Below are 20,795 nucleotides of genomic sequence, written 5' to 3'. Positions count from 1 at the left end.
TAAATAAGAATACTTGTGAAACATACATAAATATCTGGGGTACATAGATGTTCTAATTGGTCATGATTCTACCTGTGTGAACACACTACACCTGTTCTTTCCTTTACAGTATATTGGAGATACTATCATTCTCAGATACACCATTTTATTTATTTTAACTAGCAAATAGCCTGTCTGTGCATAGCTTTTTTTTTTAGGCTTTAAATAACCATACACATTAAAAATCAAACATTTTATTTAAGCACTTAGGACAAGTTTACTGTACATCAAAAACTTCTTGCAGCCAAAATCTTTTTTTTTTTTTTTTTTTTTTTTAAATGTATCTACAATAAATTGAGTTTGGCAAAGAAAAAAACATATGTGATAAAAAAAAAAAAAAAAATTGCGTAACTGTAGCATAAAGATGATACTGACTAGCATAATTTAGTAGTTTACTTTGACATTACTAACAATATATATGAAAAAATTCTGCACATTTTACACAGTGCTATTATGAAAAACCAAATGAGCTATCTGCATACTTTACAATTGAGGTCAAAGTGGTTGCTCATTCTTAAGTCACTTATGAGATATCAAATCACAGCAACTGTACATGTAAAAGGAGTACAAAGAATCAAGTCACAATTTAAGAAATCCTCCAGTCTCCAGATTTACCTTAATTTTTTTTGTTCAGCACTCAATAGAAACAAGCGGGTAGAGTACTAGGGTAGCAGGTTTAATAGGGCAATAGGCAAGTCTATGAGACATAGCACACAGTTTTACTAGTTAGGGGAGAAAGATTTTGGGCAAAATTCTGGAGCTCTCAATTAGGTCTGATATATGTTGGCTGTATGGTTGCATTTTGTGTGATATACTTCTGAATTTTGTGCTATTTCACCAATACTGAACATTGTGTAATCTGCTGCTATTCAATGGGTAAGTAGCACAGTTGCTATCTTTTCTATGGTTAAAACTTTTATAAACATACTAACAAAATTGGCAAATGATGAAAAAGTGCATAAACATGTAAATAGTCAAAATACTGTACAACAGCAAAAAAAAAGCCAAAAGTAAAATGATATCCACATAACTTTAGAAAAAGGTCTAGCAAACCACTATAACACTGTGTATGAATGATGTAGGCTATTTATTTTTTTGTCCAGGAGTTGTTAAAACACACTCAGTTTCCGAAGTCACAGCTTGTTTTTTTTTTTTTTGTTACACTTAATATACATATCACTTCCTTAAAAATGTTTAACAGCGGCAATTCATTCTTGAATCTGTTTTGAAAGATACACGTTGAAGCAGTACTGAAGATCGGTAAGCCACTGTTCTTGAATTTCACAGCTTTTGAGATTCTAAAAGCAAACAAATATACATAAATATATATACATACATAAGACACTGCAAGGGAAATAAAAAAATCAAACAGTAAATTAATTATTAAAGGAACTATTTATCAAGTCCATTATTTATAAAACATTTGTTTGGCACCTTCGGTTTAAGCCATCCTCAGATGTTGTAAACCGCTTTAAATCTATGGAGGCAACCTTGCAGAGAGGGATCTTATGATCCATTTTCCACTCAGCTCAGGAATGTGACATTGTGCGCAACTGCAATGGTCAGATTCTCAAGAGTCTTTCACAAATGTAACTTGCAGAGACAGTGATTATTGTTACCGCTGTCCCTGCAAGTTACATTAAGTACATATAGCAGGAGCATTTTTTCCTAAGAAAGTCAGTTGCAACATGGACTGTTAAAAATCACGATTATTAATATATAGGCCCCTAAGTGAGTTACAAATATAAACAGTAGTACTCACTGAGGCAGTGTCTAGGGAAGGCGGACATAAAGGATCACAATTACGTATTAAGTGGGACAGCATAGGAGTAAAGGATGAGAAGGTATAGAGCCCTGCTCGTGAAAGCTTAAGTCCAGGGGAAGTGGACGTAAAACTGGGAGGTGGACTAGGAACAGATGAGGAGGGAGAAGAGTTAGAGTGTGAGGAGGGCTGGTGGACTGAAATAAAACAGGGGGCTGGGGCATCCATGTATAGATGGAAATTGTTATCAGTAGAGTGGTGAAAGTGATAGTGTAGACTGAAGGAGCCGATTAAATCACCACAGGAGGAGGTGGTGGAGAGAAAGGATCCAAGGGCAGAGTCTTTTGAAACATCACTAAAAAGAGAGTGTTCCTTCTCTGTCTCTACTTCGTCCAGACAGAAAGATAAGAACACAGCTATGAGAGGTGGCAGTGTCACAGAAGAAGTGGAGGCTTTAAAGGAGGAAAGTGTTGTCAGAAAATATAAAGGCAGCTGACAGATCAGTAAAGATGAGAATGGAAAGCTGACTGTTAGAATTAGCGGTGAGGTCATTAATGACCTTGGTAAGAGCGAGGAATAAAGAGTCCGGAGGGGAGAAGCAGGAACCCCATGAAGCTGTTAGAACAATTAAACAAACCAGAAGAGAAAAGGACCAAAATCCTCGCACGACTGAGCCTAAGGGAGGGAACGCAGTGTTCCCCAGCCTGCTTAAGAGAAAAAGATTCAACGGTAAGTTGATCTAAAGTCTTATTTTCTCTTGCAGCAAGGCTGGGGAATACTGGACAATGGGACGTTCAAAAGCCGCCCCCAGTGGAGGCAACGCTCAGGCTGCCTGACCGGAGAATTGTACGTCCAAAGTGGGTGCCACCGGAGGCAAAAAAACCTGAAAATGTAAAAAAGGTGCGGATAGGGACCAGATAGCTGCACGACGGACCTGTGCTGCTGAATTCCCGCATTGCGCTGCCCATAAGATCGCTGCCAGAGCGGAAGGCGCTAAAACCCCCGCTCCAGAATAGGCTTGAGTGATGACCGAGCGGATAAAACACACAAGGGTCTGCTGAGTACCGGCCAACCATGTTCACACGTGTCAAAAATAACCCATAGAGAATAGTGTGGCGTACCAAAGATGATGTGTTCAAGGAAATCCACAGAGCTTAGCCCAACTAGCAGAGCCAGACCATCCCAGTCCTGGGAATTCGCAGAAAGAGGAAGAACCGGCAGAGGAAGGACAATATCCTGTTTTAAGTACAAAACAAGAGTCAGTCGGAATGTAAAACCTGTACGGAGAACCGCACAATCATCATAAAGACAAGCAAAGGCGGCTTGCGCACCATAAACATGGAACTATTCTAAGGGAAGGCAACAGTCTTAAATAACCAGATTCCAAGCAGCTAACTGAAGATCCACGGAACACAATGACTCCAATGGAGCCTGTGTGAGAGCCGATAGGACTAGTTTGAGATTCCACGGCTCCACCTGCTGACGAAACGGTCAACCGGCCTCCAGACCCTCCAGAAGGAAGGGCAAGAAATGTGAGAGGCGAGAAACTTGTTATGGGTACATCACAAGAGGTAAAGTGTCCAAACTTGGTGGCAAGAGCGAGAAGGAAATGCCGTCCGGACTAGCAGCCTAGTAAAAACACACCGAGAGAGAAAAACCTACAGCTGTCTCATGCTCGGTCACGCAAGACAGGTCATGTCTTGACAGAAGAAGGTCCCTTCGTAGACATCGGGACTGGACGAAGTGGAAGACGCCACCCCGAACCTACCGACTTTAGGATTACAACCGCATACTCCGAACAGCGTAGCCAGTCTATGGCCCATAGGATTACCGTCAATCGGGAAGGCTCAACACGCCTGGAGACCTGATGTAACAGCGGGGTCAGAGGAAACTGATGCTCTAGATGAATAATTCCACAGAATAGTCAAAGCATCCACTGCTGGAGCCAGCGGATACCCAGATCACAGATAAAACGCTGGAGCCCCCTGTCCCCCGGAAGGCCTCTGAGCTAACAGTAGGAATACCACTGGAAGGTGAGACCACTGCCCTAGGGAGAGACATGTTTCTGTTGAAGGGGTATGCAGCCCAAGCTCCCAAAACAGATATAACGACCGCTGAGAGAGTCTGAACCAAGGTCTCCGCCCAGGAAGACTTCAGGCTGCCTCCAGTATCACCCACCGCTCTCTTGCCCGGAAGATGTACATATGCCACTGCCTGTTCGTTGTCCGACTGACTGCATCTGGGCGGTGAGGATGGACAGGGGCCACAAGAGAGCCTCAAGATGGCTTGGAGCTCGAGCCCATCGATCAGCCGAGCCGTTGTGGACCGTGACCCAGGGCCCTGGTGCAGAAAAAGCAATTTCATGGCACCTCAGCCCAGGAGACTTGAAGTTGTGGTCACAATGAGCCAATCCGAAAAGGACCAAGGATTGGACCTGGAAGAGGAGAACGGAAAGCCAATACACTACGAATGGAGAGTGCATGCAGACTAAACGGAACCGCGACGAGAGGGATGTCGAGCAACCCTTTCTAGTTTGGAGAATTACCCACTGGACCTCCTGCAAGTAGAACCAGCTCCACTGAATGGTCATCATGCTCAACAACCTAATGTTCCACAAGGTCGACAGACAAGGTACAGACTGAACCATTAAGACGAAGTTTGTTAGGGTCCGTGCATTGTCCGCCGCACGAAAAAACACAGCTGGAGAAAGGTGTCGAAGGCTACCCCCCAGAACTGAAGGTACAGACAAGGAAGCAAAAGTCAGCATACTTCTCTGAAAGTACTTGACACAAGTGGCCTAGGAAGGTCCATAACAGTGAAGCCAAAGTATCCTTCACAGGCAGGACATCTGAAGAGGGCCTAATTGTGATACTTTCTGTTCGCAATATGCACGGCAACAATGACCTTATTGTGGGGCACCCCCAAACAGACAAGGAACAGAGACGATTGCCCACTTGAGGAAGAAGGAAGAACTGCCCAAAACAGAACCTGAAGACGTCTAGCGAGGATTTGTTGGCCTCAGTGCTGTGTATCCCTGATCGTAGAGAGTTTATGCGAACTGAACTACCCACCTCTTAGTGCTAAAGGTACAACATGAAAAGATCAACCGGAATGAGCCGTTCGGCAGTCAACCAGGAAGGAGATAGAACCCCAGTTTCCATCCCTGCTGTGGAACTGGAGCAAAAAACTACCGGCTGAGAGGAGTGGAATGACAGCACGGTCCAATGCCACGGGTGTTCACCGCTTCCTGGAGAAGAGCAATGTTGAAAGACAAATCAACAAAGCCGGCCGTAACTGAAACCCGTAAGCTACCTGTGCCCAGTCTTGCATGGATTCTCACACAGAGCCCGGCGCAAAACTGTCCTGCCAATCCAGCAGGAAATCCCAGGGTAAATCTCTGTAAACCCCTGTGATGAATACGCCACCAGAAGTGACCAAAGCACACCCCCCCTCCCCCATGTCGAGGCTTGCCAAGGCCGGATAACTATTCTAGAACCCATTAAAAACAGGCTGGAGACACCCGTCCACGTTTTAGCTAACGGATCCCTAAAGGATGCTGACCCCTGAACAGGAAGGGGCGTGGTCAGAGCTAAACTGCTACCGCAGTGACAGTCGTGGGTGGCAATTCCACTCAGAAACCTAATCCGTGGAAGCAAATGTGCGAGGAACAGAGACCTCTTAATCGGGTGTCTCCTAGGCCTCCCTGATGTGACCCGGAGAGATACGCCGAAGGGAAAGTAGTGACTTTCCGTCACCAATGCTTGGCCAGACCCACAGCCACTACTAAAACTCCTAGAAAGTGGCACACAGCAACGCTGAACCCAAAAGGACCATTGGTCTTCACCCCTTGGAACAGCGCAAATCTTCGAACGTTCCTTTGCATGCGAAACGTCTAATGGGGCTTTCTAAGGAGGAAGACGCAGCCAAGACCACCCTACACCTGCGCCTTGCACAGAAGAGGATTCCTGAAAAAGTGTGCCAAAACGAGGAACTTGGCGTATATTGTGACGCCACATGTCACAAAACACGCAGCCAAAGCGGGACATACCTTGGCTGGAAACTAAATCCTATAGAGGGAAAGAAGCCTGCGCCAAAGATGAAGGAATACCCAAGCCTGAATTTGGCTTCCCTGTAAAGCACCGCCAGCTTTACTAGGCGTACACCAACTTGCTGAGAGCCCCAGCACAGGCAGGTCCCACCCAAGTGGATGCAGCACCCCAGATGCCTGTGCTTCTCCGGGTTCTATACGCACGAGACCCCCAGGGCAACTGCACGGTACCCTGCGCATTGGAGAAAACATTGCCCAAAATCCCTACATACAAACTCCACAGTCAGGGCTCTAGCAGGAGTCGAACTGACGACCGCAGTGCTGTGAGGCAATAATGCCAACCATTACACTGTGTGTCGTCAGAGCCACCCCCACATGCCTGAACAGGTTTGGCATTGTCCGTCATAGTGCTCACTGATGAGTCAGTAGAGCTGTAACAAATTCATCATGGGATGAAAACCTGTGACTATCACACGCTAAATCTGTAGAACATGTGCACTTTCCCATTGAGCCACCTGATCTACTTTAGGACGCAGAAACAAATCCCCTTGCAAATAACACAGGCAACACAGCAGATGCAACAATAGAAAAGGAAATATACTAAGCCTTCCTGAGAGACCAACCACTGCAGAGGAGAGGAGCTGAGAAGAGGACTGCAGCAGCCGATAATCCCAGACTGCAGGGTCCAAAGAACCCAGGAGTTCAGCAGCAATCTTTCTGGACGGATCGCAGCAGCAGCCAGAACTGTAACACTGCTGCTGTAATGTGTAGGAGAGGCCGGTAGCTACAAGTTCCGCCCCCCCTATGCCATGGCTGTAGTCACTCTCTCACAAGTGCTACTCCCCTCCTGTGGAAAGCATTTGGTATGGTCTGACTAAGCTGCCTGTGAGGTGCGCGCTCACGCAATGGAGTCACCATCATCAAACCCGGCAAGATGGCGCCGACATCTGGGACAGCGCTGCTGCCCAGTACCCTCTAAAATAGTGCAAGCGTGCACTGTCCCCAGGTCCAGGCGGTCTTTCTTAGAGACCAGAGTGCTCTGTGAGGGGTCCAGTCGGCGTGCACCAGCCCCCGCCGCAGCTGCATACCAGCAAGCTGACCCACAGCTCCCGCACTCGCACTGTGCGCTACTACAAGCAGAAGAGAGTGGGAGGAAAGGAAAGTGGACAGGCATTGGAAAACAAGTTGTTCCAAGATCGTGTAGGTAAATGGAAGGAGAGAAAGGGGGTGGTAGCTGGAGAGGAAGTTGTGATCCAAAGCATGTTTTTTTTGTAGATTGAAACGCATTGGTGGGGGGCAGTCTGCAGTTATGAGAAGGCGACCTTACATTAGGGGAAAGGAGACTAGGTGCAAAAGAAACACGGCCCTAAGCACATCTTTGCTGTTTAAATCCCTCCAAACTCTGGCAGGAGTCCCCTCACATTGTTTAGAGAAAGAATTTTACTGTCTTTTATGTAAAGTTTGCAAAAAAAGGTTTTACACTATGGACCTTCTCGCTGGAATCTATTCCCTAATATGAGAGTCGGAAAATTAAAAGGTTCCTATTTACCAAGAACAAGGGGAGGAAGGAGGTTCATGGAGTGAACAGTAGAAAGGTCTACTTGACGTGCCTGTTTAACAGTTCTCATTTTTAAATGCTTTATGTACCGGGCATCCCCGTCAAATCTTATATTAGGTGGTTGATTATGCACAGACTATCATATTTTACCACTTTAAACAATTGAGACTTTCTATTTATCCAAACTGTATTACACAAATGTGTTGTTTTTACTTTTTTTTTGTTTTATTTTACATGTAAGCACATCTACTGAGGCTGAAGAGAGAGAACTTCTCCCAAATATTCAAGTGACATCTGGTTAATGTTCTTTGTATTTTATTAGTTAAGCACCACTGTTAACATTTGATTTTTTTGGTAGATTCAAGGGTGTGTTTAAAAGAGGAGGGGACAATCTAGAAAGAGGTTAGCGAGATGGGAGCAACCGAAAGAACAGAAGGTGGGTAGGGATGGGTTCGTAGGGGCAGATGGAGGAAGAAGAGACTAGCAAATGGACTTTTTCAAAAGTGGCATTGGAGAGGGAAGAAAGGGTATGAAGCCCAGCATTAAAAAAGGTGGGAGAGGAGCAGAAGGATTTTTGGGGGGATAGCTTCAATTTTGGAATAAAGGTTATTAGTGAATGCAAGGGCTGTGAGAGAAGAGTGGAGGGGTAGAGGAGGTAATAGAAGGTAAGAAAAATGTAGCTAGAGCTGAAGGATTAGGAGATTTGAAAAAGGATTGTTTGGAGAGAAAAAGTGAAACTAAGAGGACAGCAAATCAGAGAAGGAACAGGATTTTCTTCAATGCCAAATCCACTGCATGGGAACATTTTTGTAGGTAGCAAGTGAGTCTAGAGCAACAGCGGTGGAGTGTGGACCATTAGACGTTGAGAGTAACTGCTGGGGCAATGAAGTCTTGGGCAGAAGGTAGGAGGAGAGACTGATGATGGTTAGAGAGAGGAAAAGGGAAGTTGATGAAACCAGAGATGTGTCAATGGTGGGAAAAGACTAGGGCCCTCATTCAGAGCCACTCGCTATCGGCAGTACGCTCGTTCCGAGCGATGTTCGCACATCTGCGCATGCGTACGGTTTTTAGTACGCATGCGCAAACCAGTCAGTGCGGCCGAAAATCATTTGTACGCAATATAGCGAGTGCCTGCTATTTTGAGTGACAGAATGAGGCGTATGTGGGTGGTAACAGGGGAAGGTGCTTGAAAATGGGGAGTGGAGATCCGATCGCAGGCATGCTTAAAGGTCAAAACGGGCGTTTTATGGGTGTGCATAATTAATACAGCAGCGTCAATGACCACGTCACTTGGTTTTTTTTAACTCAGAACTGCTCGCAAAATAGCGGTTGAAAAAACCAACCACAAGAATAACGAGCAGTTCATATCCTGTTCAATGTACTCGATTAATCTAATAAATAGCGGACATGACGTATGGTGCGAACGGCCAGAGGGCGTTTTTAAGAAATAAAAGAGCGTATGTTTTGCTCGCTCGTTCAGACTTAGAAGTGTGAACAGACTGCAATGTGCGAACGGATCATTTGCATAGCCACCCCTTGTTTTTGAACGAACGCAAATAGCGAACGGCTCTGAATGAGGGCCTAGGTCAGGAGTGTGCTACTGGAGTGAGGAGAGGGGACCCATTGAGTAAGGTTTAGGGATTAAGAGAGGCAAATAAATTTAGATGCAGCACTGTGGCCGGACGCCTTTCGCCTAGGCCGTCCCGGGTTAGCGCTTTTGGACTCCCACTCATCGTCAGTGACCGCCTGTCACTGACTCCGCCCACTGCGCCGTGGGCGTGTAACGATGCTGCCACCACCACACTCTACCATCGGCGTTTGGAACCGCTTTTTACGTACAATCAGGCTCCTGCCTAGGCAGCTGGAACCACTTCTGCTGCGTATGCGTTGACCAACTGCGTACACACCTGTTTGGTGTCGGCTGTTCCCACCTGATCTCTCGCAATGGACCAGGTCTGCACGGTAGCTTGGCAGAGGGCTTGAACTTGGAGACACGGAGCTCTTACCCAGAACAGCAGGAGAACGGAATAGCGTTTTGCGCAATTCTGTTGGTCGCAGGATACAGATGTAATAGAATTTAAAGGCAAAGGTGTTTATTGCTCTCAGTCTTAAAAAAGACCCTCCCTTCAGATTGAAGGGGAATTTCAGCATACAATACAAGATGTTACAGCAATTCTTCTCCACACAGGATTCACAAGGATGTACAATATTACCAGGCACAAGCCCTTCTTTTATGCCACTCTAATACACATTTCCGCAGGGGGTAAGCCCGCCCTGTGGTTTCCAACCAATCATCATAAGTGCATGACCTGTGCATGTGCTAACCACATGCACGTTTAACATTGTCCCTTATGGCAAGGGGGAGTGGTGACTCCCCTGTGCCTTGGCTCAACCTCTGAGCTGCGCAAAGCCCATGGCTCCGCTCCGTCTGGACACAGCCTGGGAAGATAAGAATTTCCCTCCGAAAACGGACTTCCAGGAATCTGCTAAGGGACCAAGCTTGCTACTCTTGCCCAAATCTGAGCTCCAGAGGTGGGCAAGCAGGGTCCCTGGCAGAGACTCCTGGCCACGGAGGAAAGTCCGTTTGGAGCTCGGTGGAAATTCTTAGCTGGCTGCATTAGCCAGCTGCCTATGCACCTCCTCATCCCACTTCCAGGCATGAGGCCGCATAGGATGATACTTTATTTCCCTGGACGGGCTGGAAGATCCAGCAGCCCACTGAGGACTCTGGATCCCCCTAGCCGTCCATGGAAATCACAGGTAAGTGCATTATACATTTTAAAATACATTGCATGTTATAATACATATATGTACACTGAAACATTATTATTTAAGTATGTGTAGTGTGTGCTTTTAACCATTGTGTCCAGCGCTCAGCGCTGGGCTTTACTAAACCAGCCCTGCAGTGCTGGGATACTGGGAGCTGAGCTCTCCGTCCCCAGTACCGGGCTCTTAGCTCTGCAGCCTGGGACCATGCCCTGGCTGCAGCACCCGTACCTATTTCAGCAGTGCTCAGCTGCTGCTCCCTTCTTGTCGCCCTGGGGCACTAGGAGCCAGCGCTCCTGATTCCCAGTGCACGGCTACCTCAGTCTCTCCCTCTGTGTAGTGCACCGAGGGTTAAACTGCTGGCCACACTGCCCGATGAGACTGGAGAGCCGGGAGCTAGGCTCCCTGCCTCCAGGGGTCAGCGCGCCACATCCATCTGGGAGGCTGGGTAGCTGAAGCACCAGCAGCCTCCGTTCCTGGTCTCCAGCTTGGAGTCGCAGAGCGTCTCCCTTGCCCCTGCCCTTCCCCGGTGTGGCACACCAGGGGTTAAGTCCCCGTGCCGCCGCAGCGGCTGGTGCCTTTGCAGTCCGGGACAAGCTTGTTCCGGCTGCAAAGGCATCCTGCCAGTCTGGAGTGCTGGCGGCCTGGGAGCCCTGCTCCCATCCCCAGCCGTCAGTGTACAGTCGGAGCGCAGGGAGTGGAGCTCCCCGCCTCCGGCTGGAAGTGCTGAGCGGCTCCCTTGTTCTCCCCCCGGTGTGGCATACCGGGGGTTAACACTAAGCGCCACTGCCGCCGGAGCCAGTTTCCGGCAGCAGCGGAGCTAAGAGCCGGCCCCCAGTGGGCACACACTAGGCTGCCGTGGTCCCTCCCTGGACAGCGGCAGCTACACAGACCTTCCCGGCGGTAGCGCCGGTAACATATTTAAAAGATGGTGCCTAGCGCCGATAATACAATTAAATGTGGCGCCTAGCGCCCATACTTAGTTTAAAAAAAATGGGGGTTAACCCCTTCAGTGCCACGGCAGCCATTAACCACGTGTGCAACCGAGGAATGAGACCGCACTAGTGGTTAAATTTGAGTGACACTTAAAGAGAGTCACTATAACGCAATAACACAAACCAACATAATAGAAATCAAAATAAGATTCTCAAAATATTTATAAGTTGGTGGTGCCTCCCAAAAAAATTTGTGCTAAACACATGTAAAAAACTCCTTTATTGCAAAAAGCAGAAAAAAGGGGAAAAAGACAAATATGTCTTTATGGGAGCACTCTTGTATAAGAATTAAATATGATGTATATAGAAATGAGGTGAAAATAAAACTTAACATTTATTGAAATATTATTTAAGAAGAATTCCCATCAAGGGTGAAGTTATGTACAGGTGTCAATCCAATGAGAGGTCACCGTACTTATATGAATCAAAAGTTATCACTAAGCATATATAAATAAATTCCAATATCTCGCTATATATGAGAGTGACCTTGTATTTGATCTAGAGTGACATGAAGTGTACACATGTAGCAACGTTGTGTCATCGAAAACCCTGAGGGAAAAGACAATGATAAACATAAATTGAGAAACATATAATGTTATATATCTCCTGCAGGGATATGATATAGAGTGTACACCCGCGGCAAAATTATTCAAAGAGTAACCCTGAGGAAAAAAGACAAAATTCTTATATATACATAATGTATGTCTCCTGCAGGGATAATTGCCTACTCCAGAGTCTCGAATTATACGACAATAATCAGCCTCCAATTGTATTCACCTACGGACAATGACTGGCAACATAATTGACTGTTACATATAGAATTTCCCTTGTTGAAAAAGGAAGTTTAAGGATATACACATGAATTGAATATTATCAAACAATTAATCAGAGCCACAGTGAGGTAACAACAGATGAATAATAAAACCTCTTGCTGAGCTCCGTTGTTATTGGACACGGTATAATTGTGATTATATTGGTGTATGTATCACGTGTTAGATGAAAGAAGTTAGATCCAGGGGGATGAGAAAAGCGAGTGGCCAATTCTGCTTTCCCCTGTCTTGGGATCAAACAGGGGATGAGAGAGAGGGAGTCGCTTGCCCTGGAGGAAACAACAGTAGTGCTTCTGCTATCTGGGGAATCCGCCGCGTCTATCTCCTGTTACCGCTGGGCATTGCAGGAGAGGTCGCCGGCTTCCTCCCAGATGAGAGAGCACTGTGAGGGAAAGAAAAGAAGTTACCTTAGTTAAGGTCCGTGTGCAGTGGGGCTGCTGGAGTGGCGTGTAAAGTGATGCTGCTGGCGCAGTAGGACGCGCGTTTCGCCGGGAGGCTTGGTCACCTGATCGTCAGTGTTGACTCAAGCTTCCTGCCTTTTACATTACCTGCATCCAATCATGGAGCTAGGCTAGAGAATGACTGCATCGTTCACCAATAACCTGAATGACTCAGACAACCATTAATAGTAGTGCTAGAGAGAGACAGGGGAGTGTCCCAGAGCTCTCATTACCATATGTAAACAAAACGGATTTCTAAGGATAAAAGCTCTGATTCAATCACATGGATAAGGGAAAAATGAAAACATCATCATGGATCTATAAAGTGACTATTACAGTCTCAATAGAGCCTGTTAAAATGATAATTAAATTATGTACACATATATATGTTTATATTTGTAAGGACATACTCAAGTGATATAATTATACATAAATAGTAATTAATGAAAAATAGAAATAAAAATTAAAAATAAATATAAAAATTAAAAATAATAGTAATAAAATATGTAAGTATGATTAATTAGTGAAATAAGTGAAATTATAAATAATTACATATATGATTAGAGAAATTATATTATATAGTTATATTATAGACATATTATAAATGTCTGTGAGGAAAAGAGATAAAAAAGATATTACTTATATGTTAACATATATATTTATCACGATCATTAAAAGTGGCTTTGTTATATTATTAACAGAGTGTGAGACAATTATGGTGTGGGAAAAAGAGTGATTCAAAAGGTGGAATAGATGATTATAAAATATATACATATATATATATATATATATATATATGATAATAAGTCCTATGTGTTAGGTGGTGTTGATGTGAAGGGTAAAGAAATACAGTGTGTAGCGAACAGCAGATTTATGATGGGTATAAGTGAGTGAATGTGGGCGAACTCATAAATGTGAATATTTAGGAATTATACAAGTGAAAGAATACAATAAAATAAAAATAAATAAATATAATGTATAGAGCAATTACCCTATAAGATGAGACAAGAAGGGGTGAGATGTGATGAAATAAAATGTGAAAACTAATAAAGCAAGAGAACTGAAAGTAATAACAAAGAAAAATGAATTAATAAAATGATGCACAAAGTACAAAAGAGTAAACATGAATAAAATGACAGAATAATTAAAAATCCAATGTGACAACCACATAATCTCAAAATCCATATGTTGAAAGCATAAAGTTGTGATTATAGAGATAACGAAATACAAAAGTGGAAAATAAAGCGTTTTATTAACATGGTCATAAGGGAAGAGAGTTAAATAGAGAGTTAAGTTGGCTAATAATATTATTCAGCCAAAAAAACAGTATAATTTATATTCTCGTTTAGGCCTCCGGGTATTAGTGTTCCTAAACGGAAAATCCACTCACTTTCTCTTCTCTGGAGGGCTCTGGTTATATCTCCTCCTCTGAGTCCAAGTTTCACCTTCTCTAGACAGAATACTTTGAGATCTTGTGTCCTTCCGGAATGTACGGAATGGAAATGTTTTGCCACTGTGGTAAGTTGTTTCATTTTAATAATATCAGTGGCGGCATTTCGAACATTTCCTATGTGTTCAAGAATTCGGGTCTTCATCATTCTTGATGTCATGCCAACATATTTTTTCTCACATGTACATGTGATACAATAAATAACGTTAGTAGTTTTGCAATTATGAAAGTCTTTAATTCTCATCTCCTGACCGAATTTATCTTTAATCGTTTGGATATTAAGAATATGTGAGCATACTTTGCAGTTGCCACATGGGTAACTGCCTACATTAGAAGAGATTTTTTTGGGTTGTGAGGTAAAATGACTCCTTACCAGTTGGTCTTTGAGATTTGGTGATCTTCGCCAGCTCATATTAACCTTTTCATCTAGGTTTTCGGCTAGGTCACTATCTGATAAAAGAATGTGCCAATGTTTCTGTAGCGTATTTTTAACTTCTTGCCAACTATTACAAAAATCCCCTATAAATCTAATGTTGTTTTTTTCTCTTTGAGATTTATCATTGAAAATAAGGGATTCTCTTGTTGTTCTCGAGACAACAAGAGAATCCCTTATTTTCAATGATAAATCTCAAAGAGAAAAAAGCAACAACATTAGATTTATAGGGGATTTTTGGCACATTGGCACATTCTTTTATCAGCGGCGGATTCCCCAGATAGCAGAAGCACTACTGTTGTTTCCTCCAGGGCAAGCGACTCCCTCTCTCTCATCCCCTGTTTGATCCCAAGACAGGGGAAAGCAGAATTGGCCACTCGCTTTTCTCATCCCCCTGGATCTAACTTCTTTCATCTAACACGTGATACATACACCAATATAATCACAATTATACCGTGTCCAATAACAACGGAGCTCAGCAAGAGGTTTTATTATTCATCTGTTGTTACCTCACTGTGGCTCTGATTAATTGTTTGATAATATTCAATTCATGTGTATATCCTTAAACTTCCTTTTTCAACAAGGGAAATTCTATATGTAACAGTCAATTATGTTGCCAGTCATTGTCCGTAGGTGAATACAATTGGAGGCTGATTATTGTCGTATAATTCGAGACTCTGGAGTAGGCAATTATCCCTGCAGGAGACATACATTATGTATATATAAGAATTTTGTCTTTTTTCCTCAGGGTTACTCTTTGAATAATTTTGCCGCGGGTGTACACTCTATATCATATCCCTGCAGGAGATATATAACATTATATGTTTCTCAATTTATGTTTATCATTGTCTTTTCCCTCAGGGTTTTCGATGACACAACGTTGCTACATGTGTACACTTCATGTCACTCTAGATCAAATACAAGGTCACTCTCATATATAGCGAGATATTGGAATTTATTTATATATGCTTAGTGATAACTTTTGATTCATATAAGTACGGTGACCTCTCATTGGATTGACACCTGTACATAACGTCACCCTTGATGGGAATTCTTCTTAAATAATATTTCAATAAATGTTAAGTTTTATTTTCACCTCATTTCTATATACATCATATTTAATTCTTATACAAGAGTGCTCCCATAAAGACATATTTGTCTTTTTCCCCTTTTTTCTGCTTTTTGCAATAAAGGAGTTTTTTACATTAACCACGTGTGGCCCGGCCTCCGGCCACAAGCACAATCCATGGAATTATCAAGGGGGATATTAAAAGTCATCCAGCACGAGGAAAGGGATATCCAAAGAAGTGGGGACCAGTAAGTAGTATATATTATTCATCTTAACGTACCATGACATCTTGGAGGGTCTGCTGTACCAGGAAAGCATTGGTCATCATGTGGCTTCTTAGCTGTGTGTTTTGGAGAAGTAGACGAAGTAACTGTGCAATAACTGGCAGCTCTTCCTGACATGCTCTGCTGACATGAAGATTTTGCAACATCAGCTTCAGAACATTTGGCAGCATAGAAAGTAAGGAAATGCACGCTCCCCATAGAGAGTCCCTAAAATAGAAAATCATACGTGAATTACATTAAACATGAAAACATACAAATTGAGATAACTGAATTATATAGCGGATTTAGGCTGGATGTTATTGTAGGGTACTAAGCGTAAGTCTTTGACTCCAAGGGCCAAATATAATAGAGTGAGAGTTTAGAAAATGTGAGTTCTCTCACTTTTTAAACTCGGCCAATGTAATAGAGTTGGAGAACAAAGCAACAGAGCACACTCATATGTTTTTCAGACTAAAAAAACTCACAATTTAAAATCTCATCCAGATGTTTCCCAGTTTGAAGATAAAACACAACCAATGTGAGTTTACTGCTAAACTCTCACATTTTTTTTTTTTTTTTTTTTAACTCTCACCCTATTACATTTGGCCGCAAGTCTTTTACTATGCATATGTTGATAGTGATTACATATATTTCAATCTATATAATAATGCTGCTAAGCATATGCCTAGAGCCCAGTGGAATGAGCGTCTGTCATCGATGTGAGCAGCAGATGTCACAGCAAATGGGAGGTGCGGCCATGAGAGTAGGTGGGTGGTATTCTGTGCAACAGTGTTGTTGTGGGTGCGCACAAATGCTGAAGTCCAGAGGGACTATGTGAAGTAATTGAGCAGACACTTTGTAAAATCGCCGCATTGTCCGCTGAGAGAGATATAATATAGTGATTTTTTTTTTGTGAACTACAAGCACAGAGTCCAGTTGATTTCACTCTCTGGCCAAATGTATTAAACATATATGCATTATTCAGCATGGGTGTAGATATGAAAACTAAACCTACTACCAGCTGAAATGCATACTTCGGTCTGCTTGTTTGTGTGCTTTTACCTTTTCTGTACATGCTCAACATCTTTCTCAATTGTGAGCAAGAAATTAAAAATGCTGTAACAGCTGGAGGCCAAATATGCATGAAGACTCTCAGATGGCGAGCAACTTTGGTCAAGCAGTGTACTTATGGCATGGAAAACTGATCCAATGGTACTGTCAGGTATTACCACCAAGCCACCCTGTTGAAGACAATAACAATCAGACAAAATAGTTAAACGTACCAGTAAAATAGGATACAAGTATGTCCTGAAAGACATGTACCACATTAAGTAATAATAAAAGGAGTGTTATGGTAATTCTTTGTTAACTCGCTTTCTTTGAAGTCCACAGGGATACAATGGGGTGTAGGTGGTACTTGGAGGACCGGACACCAAAAGCAAAGCTTTTTTCTGTCCCAGGATGCTCCGGTCCTTCCCCCTATACCCCGCCAACAGCTTGAAGGCAACTTAGTTTTGTTAACAAGCCCAAGGCAGGGGCAGGATAGAAGGAAGACTGGTACACTGAAGAATCACACTCTCAAACAGAGAAAGTGACCAAGAGAAGAAACCCATAGAAGTCCGGTGCGTCAAGGCGGGTAAGATTTACCATAACTCTCCTTTTCTTCTTCAGGGTCCATAGGGCACCACAGGGAGACAATGGGGATGTCCCAAAGCAGTTGTTCAAGGGTGGGGACGCTCCTGAGCCGAGAGGAGAATTCGGCAAATGTATGAAAGGCATAGAACCTAAGAAAGGTGTGGACAGAAGACCATGTGGCCGCCTTGCACAGTTGTTCGGCAGATGTGCCACAGTGGGCTCCCACAGAGTGAGTAGACTGAGCAGATGCTGTAGCCTGCACAGGAAGGCCAGCCTGCGTGTAAGCTTGTGAGATAGTCATGCAAAGCCATCTGGCCAGAGTGTTTGTTAGCTGGCCATCCCTTCTTGTGCAATCCATATAGGACAAAGAGGTAATCCGTTTTCCTTCCTCAGAGCACGGACCACATCCAAGGATGCCTCACCTGTCGAGAGGTCTAGTGATTGGAAGGCCAGAACTACAATTTCCAAGGTGGAAACGAGAGAGACCACCTTGGAAAGGAAACCAGGGCGCATTCGAAGAACAGCCTTGCACTGATGAAAGATCAGAAATGGGGAGCGACAGGAGTGTGCCCCTAAATCCGATATAGCCAGAAGAAAAAGTCTTCACAGTGAGCCATTTGATGTTTACTGTGACCAGGGGTTCAAATTGAGGTTCCTGAAGTGCTTGGAGAACCACAGACAAATCCCACAGAGCCACAGGAGGGACAAAGGGAGGTCCTTGCAGGAAGGTGTGAACATCCGGGAGTGGAGCAATTCTGCACTGGAACCAGATGTACAGACAGCACTATTGATTATTGAGGTCGTATTACCATCAGTCCGTTATATCCATTCATTCATTACGGTTGCTTGTATTACTCTGAACCTCAGCACACATTACAGTATATATTATTGGTGCCATTTTTTCACATTTATTGGTACTGCCTATGTGTGTTTTCCATGATTTATTAGTGCTACCACATTTTAGATGTTTACACGGGTATCTGTATCTACTTTTTCTGTTTACTACCGGTGATTGTAGTCCCGCCCCTGTGTGACATCACAGAGGGGGTGTGGCCTGCACCAGGCCTCCAAATAATGTTATATATATCAAAATAGCCCTAGGCAGAAAAAAAAAAGTTCCCCACCCCTGCTTTAGACCTTAGGAAATATGTCTCAATAGCCACGCCATCAAAGACAGACGGGCCAGGTCTGGACATTGAGGAAGTTGGAGAGGAGCGTCTATGGAGAGACTGAAGATCAGAGTACCAATAGGACCGTGCCCCCTTCTTGCTTGAACGTCCAAAAAACCCTGGAGGGAAGAGGTACGCCAATTGGAAGGTCCACTTCACTGATAATGCGTCCACGAAGGCTGCTTCGGGGTCCCTTGTCCTGGACCCGTACACTGGAAGCTTGTAGTTGTGTTGTGAGGCCATGAGGTCCACGTCCGGTAGCCCCCATTTGTCTACCAGGAGCTGAAAGAATTGTGGGTGTAGAGACACTCCCCTGCGTGCACGTCGTGACACCTGAGGAAATCCGCTTTCCAATTGAGAATCCCCGAGATGAACACTGCGGAGATGGCGTTCGGCCCATGTGAGAATGCGTGACACTTCTGCCACTGCTGACCGACTTCGAGTGCCTCCCTGGTGATTGAGGTAGGCTACTGCCATGGCATTGTTGGACTATACTTGTACTGGCCTGCCCTGAAGAATATCCTGAGCCAGAGTGGAGGCTCTGTAGATGCCTCGGAGTTCTAGGACGTTGATTGGTAAGATCACCTCGGCTGATGTTCAGCAACCTTGGAAGGAGTGCTGTCCGGTCACTGCACCTCACCCGCGGAGGCTTGCATCCGTGGTGAGGAGTACACATTCCGGGTTCCAAATGGGGCAGCCCTTGTTTAAGTGGGACATCTGTAGCCACCAGGAGAGGTACAGGCGAACCTTTGGTGAGAGGTCCTTCAACTGTGATCTGATCAGATGGGGCAGCCCATTCCACATGGAGAGGATCAGATGTTGTAGGGGTCTGGAGTGGAACTGAGCGAACTTGACCATGTCGAAGGTGGACACCATAGATCCCAAGGTCTGCATTGCAGAGTGAATTGACACTCGGCGACTGTGGAGTAACCCGTGCACTCGGTGCTGTAGTGTGGGGATTTTGTCTGCTGTCAGGAGGATTCTCTGAGCCAGAGAATCCAGGAAATCTCCCAGATGCACCATTCTTTGAGAAGGGGTTAGGGAAGACTTTCCAGTTGATCAGCCAGCAGTGTATTTGTAGAAGGGCAATGGTTACCTGTAGATGGCAGTGAAGGACCTCTGGAGAGCTTGCTAAGAGCAAGAGATCGTCCAAGTATGGGAGCGGTCTTATCCCCTGACAATGAAGAGGGCCGCTATAACTGCCATGATCTTGGTAAAGACCTGTGGAGCTGTAGAAAGCCCAAACGGCAGTGCTTGAAATTGGCAATGTTGCTGTAGGACAGCAAACCGGAGATATCGCTGATGAGAGGGCGCTATAGGTACATGTAGGTAAGCGTCCTGAATGTCCAGAGACACCATAAAGACCCCAGGCTCCATAGCCAGGACAATAGAGTGTAGGGTTTCCATACGAAACCTGGGCACGCTGGTAACTTGTTCAGATACCTAAGGTTGTGGATAGCTGATGAGACCTGTTGGGCTTCTGAACCAAGAAAAGGGTAGAGTAATAATCCGTCCCTCGCTGTGATGACGGGACCGGAATTATTACCCCCGAGTGCAACAATGACCGAATGGCCTTCTGGAGGAGCAGGGCTTTGCTTGGGTCCGATAGAGGGCCCGTGCAAAAGAACTGCTGGGGTGGCCGCCTCAGGAATATGAGGTCGTATCCCTAAGAAACCACATCTTTTACCCAGGCCTCTGTGGTGGTCTGACACCAGAACTGGACGAACTGAAGAAGTTAGCCTCCCACCCTGGGAACCCCCAGGGAGAGGCCCACACCATCACGCTGAAGGCTTGTCCTCAGATTTGGCAGGTGGACATCTAGTAGCCCAGGCCTGTTTGGTCCTAGGCTTTGAGGCCTTTGTGGAAGACTGCCGTTTAAAGGACTGATCTTTAGCCTTTCCCTGAGGAAAGGACAAAGGATGACATCCAAGGCTATGTAGTAGATGCAGAGGGCAAGAACGCAGTCTTTAAAGCTGCCAAGGTAGTCACAATCTTGTCCAATTCTGGGCCAAGGAGTATCTCCCCAGACTAAGGCAGATGCCAAAGCCTTTTTAGAATCTGCCTTCGATGACCGAAGCCAAATGATACGGCGGGCTACCACGGAAGTAGCAGATGCTTTGGAAGCTAGGAGACCAGTATCCAATGCCGCCTCTCTTAAATAGGAGGCTGCATCCCTAATGTGAGAAATGTAGGACAGCTGTTCCCGAGAAGCATCAGAGGGAAATGTGTCTTCTAGGGCCTCTGCCCAACTCTCAATGGCTTTTGCCACCCAGGCCGTAGTCATAGCAGGACGAGTAATAGCTCCTGTAAGAGAGTATATAGACTTTAGGCAAGCTTC

The 20,795-nt window shown here is 44.7% G+C and overlaps 1 protein-coding gene across 1 annotated transcript in view; it reads right to left on the bottom strand.

Moving 5' to 3' along the window:
- Nucleotides 1–246: 246 nt before the first annotated feature.
- The window catches only part of TEX10 (testis expressed 10), a 108,416-nt gene continuing 87,867 nt past the window's right edge, over nt 247–20,795 (bottom strand). The window contains exons 12-14 of the mRNA XM_088445678.1: nt 16,716–16,894; nt 15,671–15,881; nt 247–1,337 (exon numbers count right to left, since the gene is read on the bottom strand). Of these exons, the coding sequence (XP_088301804.1) occupies nt 1,248–1,337; nt 15,671–15,881; nt 16,716–16,894 (480 nt within the window). The 3' untranslated portion in view covers nt 247–1,247. The remainder of the gene's footprint in view (nt 1,338–15,670; nt 15,882–16,715; nt 16,895–20,795) is intronic.

Source organism: Taudactylus pleione, unplaced genomic scaffold (genome assembly GCF_031769625.1).
Source record: "Taudactylus pleione unplaced genomic scaffold, aTauple2 ptg000386l, whole genome shotgun sequence".
Classification (NCBI taxonomy): domain Eukaryota; kingdom Metazoa; phylum Chordata; class Amphibia; order Anura; family Myobatrachidae; genus Taudactylus; species Taudactylus pleione.
Note: the sequence above shows the minus strand (reverse complement) of the source record. Positions and strands in the feature narration are given on the sequence as shown.